At 44.2% G+C, this 17,149-nt stretch overlaps 1 protein-coding gene across 1 annotated transcript in view; it reads right to left on the bottom strand.

The window, feature by feature from the left end:
- Window positions 1-17,149, bottom strand: part of CERS3 (ceramide synthase 3) — a 91,157-nt gene that overhangs the window by 45,620 nt on the left and 28,388 nt on the right. The window contains exons 3-9 of the mRNA XM_019504003.1: window positions 15,387-15,504; window positions 13,553-13,671; window positions 7,684-7,741; window positions 6,599-6,649; window positions 3,805-3,897; window positions 2,965-3,093; window positions 743-849 (exon numbers count right to left, since the gene is read on the bottom strand). Of these exons, the coding sequence (XP_019359548.1) occupies window positions 743-849; window positions 2,965-3,093; window positions 3,805-3,897; window positions 6,599-6,649; window positions 7,684-7,741; window positions 13,553-13,671; window positions 15,387-15,504 (675 nt within the window). The remainder of the gene's footprint in view (window positions 1-742; window positions 850-2,964; window positions 3,094-3,804; window positions 3,898-6,598; window positions 6,650-7,683; window positions 7,742-13,552; window positions 13,672-15,386; window positions 15,505-17,149) is intronic.

Raw genomic sequence — 17,149 nt, 5'->3', positions numbered from 1 at the left:
AATAGCATTGCTATGAAAGAGGAACCCACTCCAAGTACCAGCTGTTCTATTTATAATTTTTCATTCTCAGTCAGTTAGCTAAATCACCTGGCTATTTCCTGAACATACACAAAAAAACCTCTGAAGAGACTAGGAATTTCATCAACAGATCTCAGCTCTACTGAAATATGCATCTTGCTATTAAAAGACAGTTTAGAAGCCAAGGAATTTTAGCTTTGAATGAAAATGGTTTGAAAAGGTTTAGAAATGTTCTATTATTTCCGTATGTGGGGTTTCGTATAGTAGGGTTGTTATAGCCTCATGCCAAAAGCTTGTCTAAAAATCTTTCCCAACTATACAATTAGTCCAAACAAGAGATATCACCAAAATGCCCAAGTGACAGCAACCCCACCTTATTCTGACACACTAACTTTTCAGCAGAAAATACATACTTCTAAATAATATTACATTTAAATTATTGTAACATCTTTAAGTAACTCTAAGCCGTCACTCAGATGGTCATTATTTCAGATTTAATTGGGTATAATTTTAAAGAGTGGATTTACTTGAAGCTAAAAATTATGATTTAAACAACAAAAACCAATCACTATTTTTATCCTACCAAATCTCTAGCTGGTAGTAACAGTTGGCTCCTGAATCCATATAACAGTGGGTTCCTTCCTATTTTTCATTCAAACTTCAACCAACTTTTTGGTGGAAAGAGAATGACCTGAGAAGTGCAACTAAAACAAGTATTACTTACCAAAGGGGGAAAAGGATGATTCGTGTGATAAAAAACGTCACAGAAAAGATGACGAAGAGGACATTGCAGGTTTTCTCCCACCGGGCATAATTAAACATTTTGGCTGCCTATATTGAAAACAAAAATCAACCCCACATATAAAACAAATCTCAAGCTTTTGAAATAGTTCCTCTTTACATTCTCATAAGTGTGGCTGACATCTAGGTTAGAGATAACTCCCCCTCCCCACTCCGGACAAACATACCAACCATTTTAATATCATTTAAATAAAATGGGAACAAAATATTATCTGTGTCTATGTAGCTCCTTTCATCTCAAAGAAAGGAATTTGTGTCAAAGACCTAAAAAAAAACCTCTCTGATTAGGAAACAAAGTTAATGGTTCACAATGTAGTCCAAGAATTCCTTTCCTTAGACTTGCAACAGGTTCAAAGAGGCTGCAGAGAAAGATAACAGAAGAGCTGTGGGCCCTGCCTGCACAATCAAGCTATGGGCATGAGAAAAAAGTAAGATGAGGTAAGCTAAGATGTGAACCTGTGATAACGGCCTCTGTGCACACATTTACCCTGGGGGAAATGCAAGCTTATCCCACTTTCCTTAAGGGATAAGCTACCTTGCACTTACCGCAACAGAAGAGTGTGCATCCTGGCAGTTACTGCAAAGAAATTGTGCTATTTGTTTCTATTCTAGGTTATCTCATGGTAACTTGTCTGTATGCCCATGCTCTCAGGATCATCCCAAAGTTATTCATAATTAGCCAGCATTTGGCATGGCTGCACCAGTGCTGCCCCCTCAGACGCAGAGGGAAGGCAGCTAATGTAATCCACAGAGAACAGGTCTCCATTACCCTTTCGTGTTTTTAGCCCTGGAAATCCCTGGCTCAATCTTTGCAGGGGTGGCCAGTGCAGTGGTCGTCAACTGCAGTCTTCTCCGGTCATGACTAAACTCTATACAGCCTTTGTACACGCCACAAAATTGGCCTTCAAAGCAGCTTAAATGCCCTTTTGCACCACTTTAATGGCATTGCTGTTTACACTGTCAGCAGTGTATTGCACGTTAAATGACTTTGGGATGTAGCAAAATAAAACACCTCCGAGGTGTTTCAGTTTGCTACCTTACAGCTGCGGAGGGAAGCACTGAGCCCCATGCAGCTCATGGGCTGCACAGGCAGTCCATGCAGGCAGCCCATGCAGGCAGGCTCCACTAAAGGGGAAAAAAAAGCTGTGAGCCTGTTCTTTTTTTTCTCTCCCTGCAGCCTGCCTGAGTTGTATGGGGGCCCAGTGCTTTCCTCTGCGGCTGGGGGGGTGGGGGGGCAGGTGCCCGAGGATGGGTGCTGCCGCTGCTGCAGAAGGAAGTACCAGCCCCCCTGCAGCTCAGGGATCATTCAGTCTGCCGGCAGCTTGCCCTCCCCACCCCGCCCCACTGGAGAGGCAGGTAAGGATTGGGTCTGACCCTTGTGTACACACCACAGGGGTTTACTACGGTTTAATTCTTCCTAAATTGAAGCAGTGTTTTAAAAAAAACCCACTGCTTCAATTTAGGGAGAATTAAACTGAAGTAAACCCCCATGGCGCGTACAAGCAGCCGTAGACTGCTCATTCTCTACACTCAGGAAACAACACTGATAGAGCAGCATCAGCTGTTAACCACTCAGGACCGAATCATGACTGTTCCCATCATGGACAAGACTTCGAATGCTGCATTCAAATCTCAGTCATGACGGCATAAACCCAGAGAGTCCACAGAGGTAAGACCCACTTTGCATGCGACTGTGCTCTAGGAGAAGCTTCCTCTTGTACAACATGCTCAGCAGGGCAAGCCACATGGACAGGGCTTTAAATGTTCAGCCTTCCTCAGCTGCAAATGCTGGAAAAACAAAAAGAGCCTGGACCTATGCTCTTGCATGCCAAGCCAGACTAAAGCTCTTGCAATTTGCTTGTCACTCCAAAATGGCCCACAAAAAAAAGCAAATGCTAAGCAAGGGACACGCTGAATTTCTAGTTCCAGGTTCATATTGCAGAACTTCTCTTCTCACCCGTTTTCATATGTCTGAATAATTTCCTGACAAGATGTCAGATGAGATGATGCCTAGTCTATGAATTTATGAAAACAGGTCTCCTCTAGATTCTGATAGAAAGGGAATCTGCAGAGATGACAGCAAAGATTTCTAAAAACCCCCTTACTGAATACAACCTGGGCAATGCACAATAAGTGTACACTTACCTCGAGCCAGAAGTCTGCAATATCATGTACAATCATCACCAGCGTCCCCATACGAACGTAATTGGCACACCATGAGAAGCCCATCAAACCAATGGCAGCCAGATGGTGAATGACATGGGCTATAAAATCCTATTAATCAAATAAAGACGTCTGACTTAGGAGCAAAACAACAACAAATGCAGCCACCCCTCTCCTGTCAAAACAGACATTTAAAAAAAAGGAAAACAGAGTTGTGGCTGCAAGGCTGGAGGTCACACCGGGAGCGTGTGGGCCTATAATGGACTTGCTTTGCGAGTGCAAGCAATGGAGTGATGCTGCCCTCTCGTGGCTGACCCATGGAGAGATGGTAGGGCCACTCGTTAGCAGGTAGGGGAGATTTTCTAGAGCTCGAGGAGCAGTTTTGAAGCAGAAGGACCAAGATTCTGATTTCAGACCATATGTGCACAATTTATATTATTATATCTTTACTTCCATAAGCAGCGGTTTAATATAGGGGAGAGAGAGGCTTCTTGCTATAAACACCCATGAAGAAACAGGTGCGAGAGCCTAGCTATGGGTACATACAGAGTATTATAGAGATGAGATTTATTCCAAGCTATACATGCAGATTATTGTGGTTATATGCCCCCCACACACACCCCATCATCATCGGAGTGGAGGAAGTGGATGGGGTGAGCCCATCAACTACTTGCTATTTTCAATAAATAGTTTCCAACTTGAACAATTAAGCTCTGACTACTTTAGCGCCCAACTGCTTGCCAGTACAGTGTTTTTCCTTAACTGAAGGTACTGAAATCCTAAAAGAACCAGAGATTATAGCTCACAATCATACATACTTGCCTTCCTTTTGTTGTCCACACCAAGGGTACACAACAGTGAACAGTAAAAACTTATCTCAACCATATAGTACCAATACTGGGATGGCAGCAAGGACTACAAAGAAGAAAATAACCATTATTACTCTAGAACACACAGCAAAAGGTAAGTGGCAAAGTAAAATGACTTTCGTTCTTAAACTACTACTGCTGTCCCCAAGAGCCTGAATGTCTTCTCTGTCCTTCCCTGAAGTGTGAAACAGCCTGCAAGTCAAATCTTTCAAGCTTTGAGGTAAAACTTACAAGTCCTTCAATTATACTCCTTCACCCCTTCTGCTGGCCTACCAGAAACATCTGGCCTACCTTTTATCTCACCCTGGACCCATCTGCACAAGGTGTTTACTGCAGTTACCTAATTAGCTCGGCAGTAAATATCTCAGCATCTATACAGACAGTGCTATTAGGATGGAGCCAACTAATTAACTCCACTGTAGGTTAGTACTTGGAAACACAAGTACTACCCTACCATGGAGTTATTTACTCTGCAGCAACGCACATGCAGATGCTGATGGGGCTGGCTCGGGCATGAGGGTGCTTCAGTGAGGGGGCTGCCTGTTGGCTGGCCCCATGCTGAAGTCCTTGTGCCCCAGCCAGCCCCTCTGCAGCATGTTGTGCTGAGGCAGAGCAGCCCTGGGCTGGCAGGCTGATTCCTGGGGCCCCCTGCCAGCTGAGGCTGCTCTGCCCTGGCTCAACATGCTGCGGTCCCGGGCACATGTTAAAGCGCTATGCCCAGGAGCAATAAACTCTGGCATGAACTGCACTGGAGTTTATTGCTGTGTGTTAATTGCATGTGTAGATGCGCCCCTTCATTTGCAAAGGTCACCAGCATTTTCTCACAAACCTATGGAAATAAATGAAGTCTGTTATTTTTATTGACATTTCAGTGTAACATTTCAGTGCAACCATGAACTTGATAACTGAATCTTAAGCAGCTTAATTTATATTAAAATCTTAGGCATGCAGCCAAAAGGTGAAACAAACCCCAAAAGGGCTGGGGAGAGGTTAATGGGAGCCTAAACACCCAGTTGTTCCCGAGATTGCTCCTGCTTGGATCACCTTGTCCGCATGCTTACCTGAAGACATTTCAAGGCCCCTTTAAAAAGGGACTGAAAAAGCTCAGATGGGAGAATCCCAATTAAGGATAGAGTTTAGCTGTAAGCAATGGGTAGGCTTTGACCTTCTCTCCTCTTTGAAAAAGGCCCAGGGAAGTAGGCTAGTGGGTGATAACACTGCCAGAAATTAAAGGAGCCTGAAGGCTTGTCCAGGAGGGACTAGTAACTGTAGCCAGAGGTAGGCAGCAGATACCATAGCCAAGGCTTTAATTTTATTTATTTATTTATTTATTTATTTTAGTTTACTGGAAAGGGATTATTATTGCGGGAACCCAGAAGAAACTCAGAGTCTTTTTTCTCCGAAAGGAGACAGAAACTGGAGAGAAGTTCAGACATGGTGATCAGGAAAAGTCATGGGCAGGATGGTATTTGCCTGGGACTTTATTCCTACACATGTTCGAATCCTGTAGACAACTGGCATTGTGAAAGGGGTAGGATGGGAGTAGGGCTGTGCAAAGCTTCAGGTGCCAATTCGATTCAGAGGAGATTCGGACCAGTTCAGTGGCCGAATCTCTGAATCCGAACAGAATTAGGGGACCAATTAAAAGGTCCGAATCGATTCGAAGCTCTCCAGACCAATTCGGAAAAGATTTGGAGAGCTTCAGTGATTTGGGCAGTCCCCGCCTGTTGCAGCAGGGAGCTGGTAAGTAGGGGGCAGGGGAGGGGACCATGGGGGACCCCTGCCAGGCCCCATCTCCTGCCTGCTCCCCCACAGCTGCCCCATCCGGCCCCAGCTCCCAGCACTTTAAAAAAAAGCCCCCCACTCACCAGGTGCTGCCAGGCAGGGGGGCGATCCCCACTGCCCCACACTGCATGGAGGGCTCTGTTACAAGCTCCCTGACCCCCACCTGCTCTCCTAGCCTCCCTATTGCTGCCCTGCTCATCCCAGCTCCTGGCCCTTTAAGAAAAAAACAAAAAAACATCCCCTCCCCCATCTCCTGCAGTGGCCTCATGGCTTCTAGGGGCAATGAGGGGCAGCAGGAATCGCCCCTTGCCCCTGCTGTACATCAGCTGGTGAGTTGGGGCTTTGTTTTTTTTCTTTTTTTTCTTTAAAGGGCAGAACTGGGGCAAGCGGGGAGACTGGGAGAGCAGGGGGGAAATTAGGGGGCTCATGGCAGAGCCCCCCCAAAGAGCACAGGGCAGTGGGGGGGGCAGCAGGGATCACTGCCCCCCCCCGCCCCACACACACACACTACCTGGTGAGTAGGGGCTTTTTTTCCCCAAAGTGCCAGGAGCTGGGGCAGGTGGGGCAGCCATTGCCGGGGCTAGGAAAGCAAGTGGGGGATGGGCCTGGGCAATTTGGAGATTCGGCAGCAGCTGACTCTCCGAATCAAATTCAGCCGAATCGATTTGGGACAGTGATTCGGATCACCGAATCGAGTCACTGTCCCCTGAATCCGCTGAATCCGAAGCAAATACTAGCTGCTTCACACAGGCCTAGATGAAAGGCAACATGCTGGGGAGGTCTGAATTGCAGAATAAGCTGCCCAAAGCAGAGCTCTGAGCAGCATTTGGCTGTGTGCTAGAGTCTGTAACACAATGTTTCCGTCTGGCCTTCTCTGGAACAGCTTAGTGGAGAAGGAGATACTTCTGCAGACTATTTCTTCCATGGTAAGTAGCAAGAATACTAAGTTGATCAGTGATTACCTGATATGGGTAGTTGACCCATGTTTGCCAGATGTCATAAAACCAAGGTTTCTGGGGAAAAGAACCAGACAAAAAAATGAACAACTGAGCACTAGTTCATGTCCTCACCTTAAAAGCCCCTATATTGCAAAAAATGATGCTACAGGGTGAAACAGGTTTTTCGACTGCAGTCTTACACTACATTTCTTCCATATCAACCCTCCCCCTAAAACGATCCTATCTTTCAGGTTTAATGAGCTACTCATGGTGTGTTGGCAACATCTTGGGACACCTAAACATTTCACTTTTCCATATCAATCAAAGTTTTTGGGTGTAGTCTTTCCATTACTGCAGTTGCTCAAAGTGCACTGCTATGATGATTCAAGCTTTTTTTGTACCTGGTAAACATTTTCAGTCTCAGGGTTCAGCCTGATGAAAGGTGCCAATAGCGTTCATTCGGAGCAAGAGAACAGATTTGACTGCATCTATGTTCATCAGTCTTTCCTCCTCATTCTGAACACCAGTTAGGTGTTTCAGTAGTTACAAGGGAAAAATCCTTCACTCCACAGAATTTTACTCCACATATTGCTGGGATGTTGGAAGCTGGAAGTAACCAGGCCAATCACGCGAAAATAGTGAACTGCTTTAGGATTATATTGCAGTCACACAAAGCCTATAAAGCCTCCAGATTTTTTATTAGGAAAAACAGTCTCACATGATGTGTTCCTTTATGGGTACAAATTAGAAAAACAGATTGTAATTGGGTAACATTTTTATAATTTTCATAATGTTGATGTTGCCTGACAAACAAGTTCTGAAAAACTTTGCATCTTTACGTGTATTCAGCATTTCCAACAATGTATTGAGAAAAAAAAATCTCAAATTTAAAACAAAATCTGGGTGAGCACAGTAAGCTGTCATTTAGATTACAACACTGTAAATTATCATTGCAGTCTGTATCCAAGACTAGCTGAAGTCAATAAGAGTCTTCCCACGGACTTTAAAAGCTTTTGAAAAAAGGCCTTTATTTTGTATGCAAGCAAACAAAACAATAAAAAAATGCATTAGAACAGAAAATATCCCCCAAATAAATAAATTAAACTTACATCATATAGAAATATAAATCCAGCAATGGATGATGAGAGATAAAATATAAATCGCCAACTACAAAATTGAAATGAAATGACATAAGAACAAGCGGTTATTCTGCATTTGCAATTGTCATCATTAAATACAACTGTGGCAGCGAATACAGCCTGCACATAAATATACAAAGTTATCCTTATCCTTTACTCTGTGGGTATCTTTTAGTTACTGTCTGCATATTTTAATAATCATTTAATATGCAAATTTTGATATTTAGGTAGCAGACAAGTCATTAACCAAAGCACAGGGCTTTACATAATCTCTAAATTATTATAGGATAGACATTTCTCAATTGTGATTATCTACAGCATTCTCTCTCATCTGACTGGCTCACTCCAGGACAACGTTGGCAAAATGAATATACGTAGCAAATAGCCATTCAGTGTCCAATTTACACATGAACACTATAGGTTGGTAGGATCACCTATTAATAAAGCTGCCCAACACGTTCCATTGCATAGATTTTTTTACACTGTAAATCTGAAGCTCTGGCCAGGTTTGCCAGTATTTGGCTGAGATGTGCTGTCAGGTCTGGTGGCAGCTGTGTGGTACTTACTAGTGGCTGCAAAACAAATTTCACAAAAAATTAGGGAGGAGGCAGTGGTTTTGGTTTACTGATCTAAAGTTTCAAAACAAAGCTTATTATATGGATGGAAAAAAATTAAACAGTGCCCACAGACAAACAGTGCCCAACCTTTCTGCTCTCCCATACCCCAGGCCAGATGGGCAGTGCCAGGTCCATCTGCATGCTGGATCTGGACAGCAGTCCTGATCTGGTGTGTAAAGTGAGTGTAGCTAGGGCTTGATCTGGCCACATGGGGCCTGGAAATTTGGCAGCTGTGGGGAAGGTAGCAACTGCTCCCCCTTGCCATCAAATTTCCCGACCCATGGCCAGATGCAATGGCTTCATGGGCTAGATTTGGCCTGTGGGCCTGGGGGTTGAGCACCTCTACCATAAGCCACCATGAACTGAAGCCATGTTGCTGCTTAGCAATCAATATGAAGACATGAAATGCAGCCAGCCCAGTAGTGTTGTAACATCTCATGAGCCCATGTGGGAGGTAGCATCTTGGGACTGGGTGGGGCACAAGACTGAATTTAAAAATGTTCCTGCTCCCATTTCACAAGATGCTGGAAACACTGCACATACTCCTAGACCTTTTTCTACAGGCCCTGGCCCAATCCAGCACTTGCCTCTTCCTGGAGCAATTGTTGCTGGCAACCAGAAAAACATTTGATTTTCAGATATCAAGATGTTCCTTGTTTACACGGTGTTATGTGAGGAGGCTTGGAAAGAGCTGGAGAATAACCAGAAAGTAAATGCTGACTTGCTGAGAAAGACGAGATGAGAATCCTGAAAGCTGCCTTTACTAGAGCGGGTATGTAGAGAACTATGGTCTTTGCTAACACTAATTGACACGAATTAATACCCGAGATGATGACCACTGTAACTTGTCTTGACAAAGGAAACTCCACCGCACTGCACTGTTCTGCTCTATCTCAAGGCCACTGGAAAAATAGAAGGTGTTCAAGCCTTACCCAGCATTTTAAAATGGGGAAAAAAATGGGGAGGAGAGAAGAAGAGAAGCTAAATGGACCAGTCTGAATAGTCTGCAGCAGAAGCTGAAAAAGCAGTGATAGAAGTGCTGGGAATGCCCCAGCAGCAATAGGCAATCAGAGCTCTTCATCCCACCATCGCATCTTTCAGCAAATGATACAAATGCTCGTTAACTTGAACAAACAAAGCTTTGCAGCTTTGTGATGGAGTTGCTACTGTCACCAACCAACTGGAATGAGCCCAGCAACAAAAAAGGATCAGGGGTCTAGGAAATGTGATTTATGAGGAAAAACTGAAAGAACTGAGATTATTTAGTCTGGAGAAAAGACGGAGAAGAGATTTATAAGGTGGTTATAAGGAGGTGGCAATAAATTAATTTTCTGTGGCCGTGCAGGACAAGAAATAGCAGCTCTGAATTGCAACAAGAGAGATTTACTGAGAAAGATCTTCCTTATATCCAATCTATGAGCGTGGTTACGCTCTGAAACAGTTTAGAGAGACTGTGGGATCTACGCCGTTGGAAGTTCAGAGCAGATTAGACAAAGACTTGGACGGGACGGTTTAGATAGGGACAAGCCCACCTGCAGCAGGGGACTGGATTAGACAGCCTCTTGAAGGGCCTTCCAGCCCTATTTCCACTGCAGACAGGTAACATTTAAGCAGCACTGAAACAAACCGAATGAGTTAGAGTGAGGACTAGAACTAAACAGCATGTGTAGAAGAAACAAGGGGCATGTCCGCACGACACTTTAAAGTGGGCTAAATGCTTTGGCACCGCTTTAATGATGCCGGTGTTTGCACGCCTCAGTGGCATATTGCACATTAATTCCAGTTGCTGTAGGAAATTCAGTGGCATCATGTGCCTTAAAATGATTCCTCCAAAGAGTTTTAGTTTGCTGCCCCTACAGCTGCGGAGCGAAGCACTGGGCTCCGTGCAGCTCCGTGGCTCTGCAGGAAGCCCATGCAGGCAGCCTGGTAGCAGCCTGGGAAAGCAGCTCTGCCCAAGAAAAGCGGCGAGCCTGATCTTGCTCCCGCATCCTGGAGCCTGCCTGCATGCCCGAGCTGTGTGGGGGCCCGGTGATTCCCTCTGCAGTTGCGGTGCCACCCAGGACTGCCCGAGCCAGATGCCTGTAGGCGAGTGCCGCTAGGGAGGGGGCACTGCTGCTGCAGAGGGAAGCACCAGCCCCTGCCCCCAGGGACAGCTCCACCCGCTGGCAGCTTGCCCTCCCCTCCCCACCAGAGAGGTAGGTAAATCAGCGGGGTGTGTGCACAACACAGGTGTTTAATCAGCCCTAAATTAAAGCAGTGTTTTTTTAAAAACCCACTGCTAGAATTTAGGACCCATTTAATCTACGCTTGCCCCATGACAGACTCCCCAAGCACTAACCATAAGACATGAGGGAAGCCACGACTGCACTGGATGATCAGACTCTAGGACCTGACGCTGTGCTGGTAGTGTACTCTCTGGTAAAACTCAATGGCATTGCCCTGGCTTTACACCTGTACAAGTGAGAGGAGAATAAGGACCGTTATGTTTTCAGTGGCCTCATTAAACATGTGGTAAGATCACAGCTGTGCAGCTAGGCATGATCAGTTTGGCAAAGGGTTCACATATATTTCCTCTTCTGTCCCACCCCATTTTCATACCATCTCCTCGGGCTTGGTCCTGCAAGGTGTTGAGGGCCCAGTACTTGACCTTGCGAAGCACATAGTCACGTGGAGTAGGCCCACTGGAATTACACCTATGCTTTAAGTTAAGCATGTGCTTAAGCGCTTTCTGGTATCAGGACCAGAACATACAGCACCTTGCAAGATCAAGCCAAGAGATTACATTTATGCACATATTGGCTTCAAACGGGAGTGTGTATGTGTGCACCGCTGAAGGATCAAGGCTTTAGTTTGTAGTCCACTGAGTTTCACTGTGAATTTGGATTTCCCCAAAAACACAAAACTCGTCCAAACTCAAATTTTGCTTGAGTCGCATTTCAATCTGCTCTGAACCCAGCAACCTGAGAGAGGGGCCAGCCACAGCTTCAGGAACCTGTTCCATGCAGCTGATGCTAACAATAGAGGACAGCAGCTTTCCCACACAACTTAGCAAATGGATTTTAAATCAGACCAGGAAGTTTTGTGCAAAGGATTTTTAATGTTGCCTAACTGAGAGCATTAATACCTTATGTATGGTTTAGACTTGGCTCAGCCAAATTTCCCCATAAATACGCTGATGGAGATTTCAGACTTTTAAAACATGTCAATGCTTGGAACCTCGCCTATAAAAAGGGCACAATGATGTTCCCAATTTGCTGCCTTGGGAACGCGATTCAATTAAAGTTTGTTGGCAAGCAGCACCACAAAAGGCAAGTAGCTGCAGAGGACACAGATCTAACATTGCTCACCTCCAGCATTGTCATCAAAGCTGTCAGACAAGTTTTAAGTCTAGAATCTCCCTGGTGCTTAAGTAAAAGCACCATTCGAAAGTCTTGACCTTGCTTGTAAGATTAGGCATCTGATACCAAAACCCATGTCAGAGACTTAAAATGTACATGACAGGTTTGCCAAAGCATTTTGCTCCTCACAGTTATACTTGTGGAGTATTTAATTTGTATTTTAACCAGTAGAGGCCAGCTATGCCTCTCCTGCTGGATGCATGCCCATGGAATCAAGCACATCAGCAGCCCTGTTTTGGCCTCATATTTATATGCACTGGAAATACATTACGATAGAATAATTTGTACAGGCTCCTGTCCTGTAGTTATGTTTTAAACTATGTTAGTCCCATGCTTTTAATAAGAGATAAATAACCTTTCCAAAGCTTCATATTCACATCCAGGTCCTTCTGACCTACATCAAGAGTGATGAGTCTGCTGAGAAAGTAGTCCATCAATAGCATCATATTGTTCTCTTGCGTCTCCCTGCCCCTCCCTATCTGTCACTTCAGACCTACTTACAGTCTTGTTTTCCATTTAAATTGCCTTGCCTCTTGCAGACAGAAGCTAATTGTGTTGTTCTGTGTCTGTACAATGCCCAGCACAATGGGATCCTGCTCCATGGCAAGAAATTCTAGATGTTATAATATTACAAAAATGTATAAAGTCCATTATTGTTTCCACCGCTTGTTTACATGACTTCTAAACCCAGAAAGGGTTTTTAAGATGGCAGAACAAATACACACAGGAACAAGTAATAATAAGGCATTTGCTTTCTGAACACATCTTTGTAAACAAAAGTATTAGATCATCCCATCTGGAAACAAATGAACAGAAGACCTCCACTTGCTCATAAGCCACAAAAAAGTATTAGGAAAGCAACCCTTTTGTTTATTTTGTATTACATATTATGTAGCGATACATTATTTATAAAACACTTCAGTAAAGATTTAGTAACAAGACTGCTTTCCATTTAGTTGACCATTTTTAAATGAATTAAAATATGCAGGATTATTATACCTGAATTCATGACCATCTTTCTCAGAGTTTGAATGCTTGAATGTAAGGATATGCATACGTTGATCATGCAAGTATATATTAAAGGCACGTCATTTAGATGATTTAACTACATGGGAAGAGGCCAAAACTTAATGTGACTTGTACCTACAAGGGGAAAAAGTTTCATCCCATGCACTGCAGAACACAGGAACTACAGCGTTTTAAGTCATTTCTCAAACGTATCAAATGCTCCATATGCTATCATGCCATCAGTTGCTAATGTGCCAAAACAACACTAAATCCTCCATGTCAACCCAGTGAATCCAGTGATGCCTGACCAGGAAACTTTGGGGCTTTATATAACACTTGCACAATGCTAATTATGATGTTGCTGTAAGTTGTTCACTAAATTGCCACAAAGTATGCCAAATTAGACACCGCTGGACAATCCTGGGGTGATGCAAAATAAAAGGCATGGTGATTTCTTACGTTCTGTCAACAAACGGGCATGCGACCTGAAGTCACCTCACATCTCCATTTGTAAAAGATGGAGAATAATGTCCATTTTCCTTTTATTTTTATTTTTTAAGAGTACACTGAGGTCGAGATGTGAAAACTATTGTAGCTCTTGCCAAAGATCTCCACAAACTGCTCAGATCATGTTTTGGAAACATGTTAGGGATTTAAGGTGGTCAGTTTGTCACTGCTTAAAGAAGGCAAGAAGCACTAAGCACCTGCCTTTTGAAAAAGTGGATCCCTTTAAGGAGAGTCCCAAGTTGTGCTCAGAAGCATCAATCACTTTTGAAATATGTGGCCCCACAAGAACCAAAAGTTTTTCCTCCTTACCAGGACTCCTTAAATTTTTGCAGCGTCATTGGGATTTCAAGATTTCGCCGTCTCTTGAACCACTTTTGTACCAGGTGAACCGTCCAATTACACTTTTTGGCCAGGCGCAGCATCTCTGACTGCAAGAGGAGAGGAGTGAGTCAGCAATCAGGAGCAACATGAACATCAGATACCGGCTCCTTGACTTAGCGTGCTACAGAACAACTTCCTGAAATAAGCTCTGTGTTGGCAAGAAAAAAAAAATAAAGCAATCCGTCTACAGGCACCAACTTGTACGCTTAATTCTCGAAGAAAGCTTTCATCATTCACAGAGGCTGCCCCTCATTTATTCAACATAAAAAAAGAACGCAAGGGTTTCCCTTCAAAGATCTGCTGTACAATTTTATGCTGCAAATATGTTGATGTAAAATGACGCAAGGGTGAAATTGTGCTATTATCTTTGTGGTGGTTTCTGAAGACTCTTGACATTATCATTCGTTTTTCAACTCTGCAGCATTTACTGCTGACAAGAAAGAGATGAGTTGCTGTGGCACCATGTAAACCACTCCCTGGCATTCTGGGAGACACAGACGGGATGTCCACACAGCAGCCCCACTCACCCACCCTTGTTCTCATGCACCAAACCCAGAAGTGTGACATGCAACAGAAAAGCAATAAAGAGTGGGTAGGCAGAGCATACTTGAGAGCTGCCCATGCCACCAGGACCAGGGGTATAATGGAGATGTACCCAAAGCAGCTTTAGCTAACAAGAGTTTATTATACCCTTTCATAAAGTGAGGGGAGCCAGCCTTGTGGGTAAAGCTTTGGCATGGAAATCAGGAGATCCGAGTTCCATTTGAGAGCTGCACCAAACTGTGGCGTGATAAGGGGCATCTCACTTGATATCTCCATGTGTACACAGAAGGAAAAGCAACAGAGAAATAAGGACACTTGCAGAAAAGAGAAATCCATACAGATGAATATGCCTATCTTTACTGATAGCAGGCCAAAGATAAAATGAGCTTGTGGCAGAATCAGGAATAGAAAAAAAAAAAAAGAAAAAAAAATCAGACACCCCAATTAACAGTCTTTGGCTCCAACTCAGGGCCAGTTTTGGGGGTGAACCATCAGGACAAGTGCTCTGGACCCCAGGAGCTTCAGTTAGTGCAAGTCCCACATGTGTGGGAGGAGAGAGTAGCCCACAGTGTATCCTTGGTTTGGGAGACTCAGAACTTTATTGAACTTAACTTTAAACTAGGAGATGCATCTTCCTTTTAGGCAACAACCCAGTGACTGTGGAGCTGTTTACCATTAGCAGTGAGGAGAGCAAGCATTTCCCTCACTGCAGACCATCTCCCCCACCATTAGAAAGATTCATTTTCTGAGTTTGCAAATCTTGGCCTGTTTTCTCTTGTTCCTGTTCAAAAGCCAACAGATTTTTTTTTTTGGTTCCCTGCACAGCCCATGATTACATACGTAATAATATAATCAACTGGAAGGTTTCCAGCTTAATATTTTTTATATTATTCCTTTAAAAACACAATATAAGATTTCTTTTAACCAACAGATGTCCATTGGTGTTTTCTCCAACTAGAGTGTCTTAAAGATTGAGCACTGATATTCACTGGAAAGAACACCGGCAACCTGACCTAGAATGTCATGCCAAGAAATTAAATATGTATTTTGAATATCATATACCCTGTCAGCCTGGTAGCAAAATAACTCAAAGTGTATTCAATCATTTGTCCATCTCCTGGAACCCATCCCATGTCATCATCGTGGAGAGCAGATTGAAACACTGAGTTGGGACTTTACAAATCCCCCAAACCCCAGTAAAAAGAAATGGGATCCTTACTTGGGATGGACATCTTGTGCAGCTTCGGAAATAAGCCTCTAAAACAGAGTTGGGCTGAGGCTTCACCCGTCTTACATTCTTTATATCTAAAGCTTTGGCTAGTGGCAGGGCAACGTATCTGAAAAGACACAGCAGAAAAAACACACGGTGATGACACATAGTCAACTTGTCCTTGGGGATGCTGGGAATTCCATCCGCAACATTTTGACTTGTCGCAGAAAACATGAAATACTTGTGTGCCATTTTCAGGAGAGCTGCCTTAGTTACAAATAATGGCCACCCAGCCCAGGAAGGAATAGTCGGCATGCTGTTGCTTGCACAAAAGCTAAATATATGGTTTTGTCATTAAAACCTACACCAGAAATGCTGGATTTTGCAAAGGAACGTTCTGAACCTTTCTACCCTGTCATATTTCAGAGGCAGGTTGGGCCGGGCATGGCATGGGGAGAGGGAATAGTTGTGGGACATGAATACAGAAGAGCTCTCACCACACCAGCTCAAAGTGCAGGGGAGTAATTGGGAAGCACTGCTTACCTAGGCCAGGGACAGGAAGGGGAACATCGATACTCTCCCATAACCACCTCGGAGTGGCAGCCAAAGAAGAACCTGCACGCAAGGAAGTTCCCCAGCAGCCATTGAGTTGGTGGGAAAATGGCACAAACGGGGGTGACAGATGAGGCTATCTGCTTGCACCTATGGCATATGCTGCCAGCACTCAGCTAGGTTACTTCAATTATTTTGAAAGAAGATGCCTCATACCTACCCAGGTGCCTTGCATGTCATCATAAAAAGGGCTTATTATTTAGAAAAAAGTGGCCAGTCCTTTCTATTGAAACTTAGATACATAACAGGACAGCTGTATGGCTAATTAAGCACATGCACCATTTCATAACAGCACTGCAGCGAGGCACAGTTGGGCAAGGGTTTGCCCAGGAAAATAGGAGATGCAGTGAGTGGTTATAAACATCAGATCCAAATTATTTTTGATTTGGAACAAGAACGATCTTATCCGGGACTTCCTTAACTTTGTCCAGCTTACAACATAACCAATATCCCCTTCTGCCCTGAAATAATTATCAAAACGTGCTATGAGCATATTTTTTAAAGAAACTAAAAAAAAGTCAAGCAAAAATAAATAACATATATAACAACACTAAAATGCCTAAAATGTCCCCTAGACAGAGCCAAATGCAATCTGGCCTGTAGGACACCAGCTGCAGCAACAATTTCAGCCTTCAGAGCCAGATTTAAGAAAACAGCATCATAACGAGATCTGTGCAAAATGTTCACGTGGTGTTTTGAGATGCCTCCAGCAGCCCCAGGTTCTCTAATGTTTTGCACACATGGGATACATCAAGCTCACACAAATGACAAAGCCTCAGGGAGATGTCCCTGAGGGAAGGGAGCAGTGGGTTGTGAAGGCAAACCTCTCTGCCAGTCTACCAGAAACATGAAAAGGACTGGAATTTTTTGGGGTCTGTTTGTTCAAGGTGAGAGGAAGCTGCAAGTTTTAGGAAACCATCAAACACCAAAAATGACAGGAACCAAGGGCAGTAGGACCCAGGGGAAGCCCGGCGGGCTCCCACAACAGCAGGGCCTGCCGGGCCCCTCCCCCCCAGCCAGAAGCCCCTGCTGGGGCGTCTGGCCTCGGACCACGTGGCTGCCCCAGCAGCACTGGAACTGCAGGTAAGGGGGAAGGGGAGAAAAGGTAGGGAAGGAGCCTGGGGAAGAGCTGAGTGCCAGGGAGGGTATGTGTGTGTTGG

This window comes from Gavialis gangeticus, unplaced genomic scaffold (assembly GCF_001723915.1).
Source record: "Gavialis gangeticus isolate Ggan-Ray unplaced genomic scaffold, GavGan_comp1, whole genome shotgun sequence".
In the NCBI taxonomy this organism is placed as follows: domain Eukaryota; kingdom Metazoa; phylum Chordata; order Crocodylia; family Gavialidae; genus Gavialis; species Gavialis gangeticus.
The sequence above is the reverse complement of the archived record's forward strand: the minus strand, read 5'-3'. Positions and strand labels throughout refer to the sequence as shown.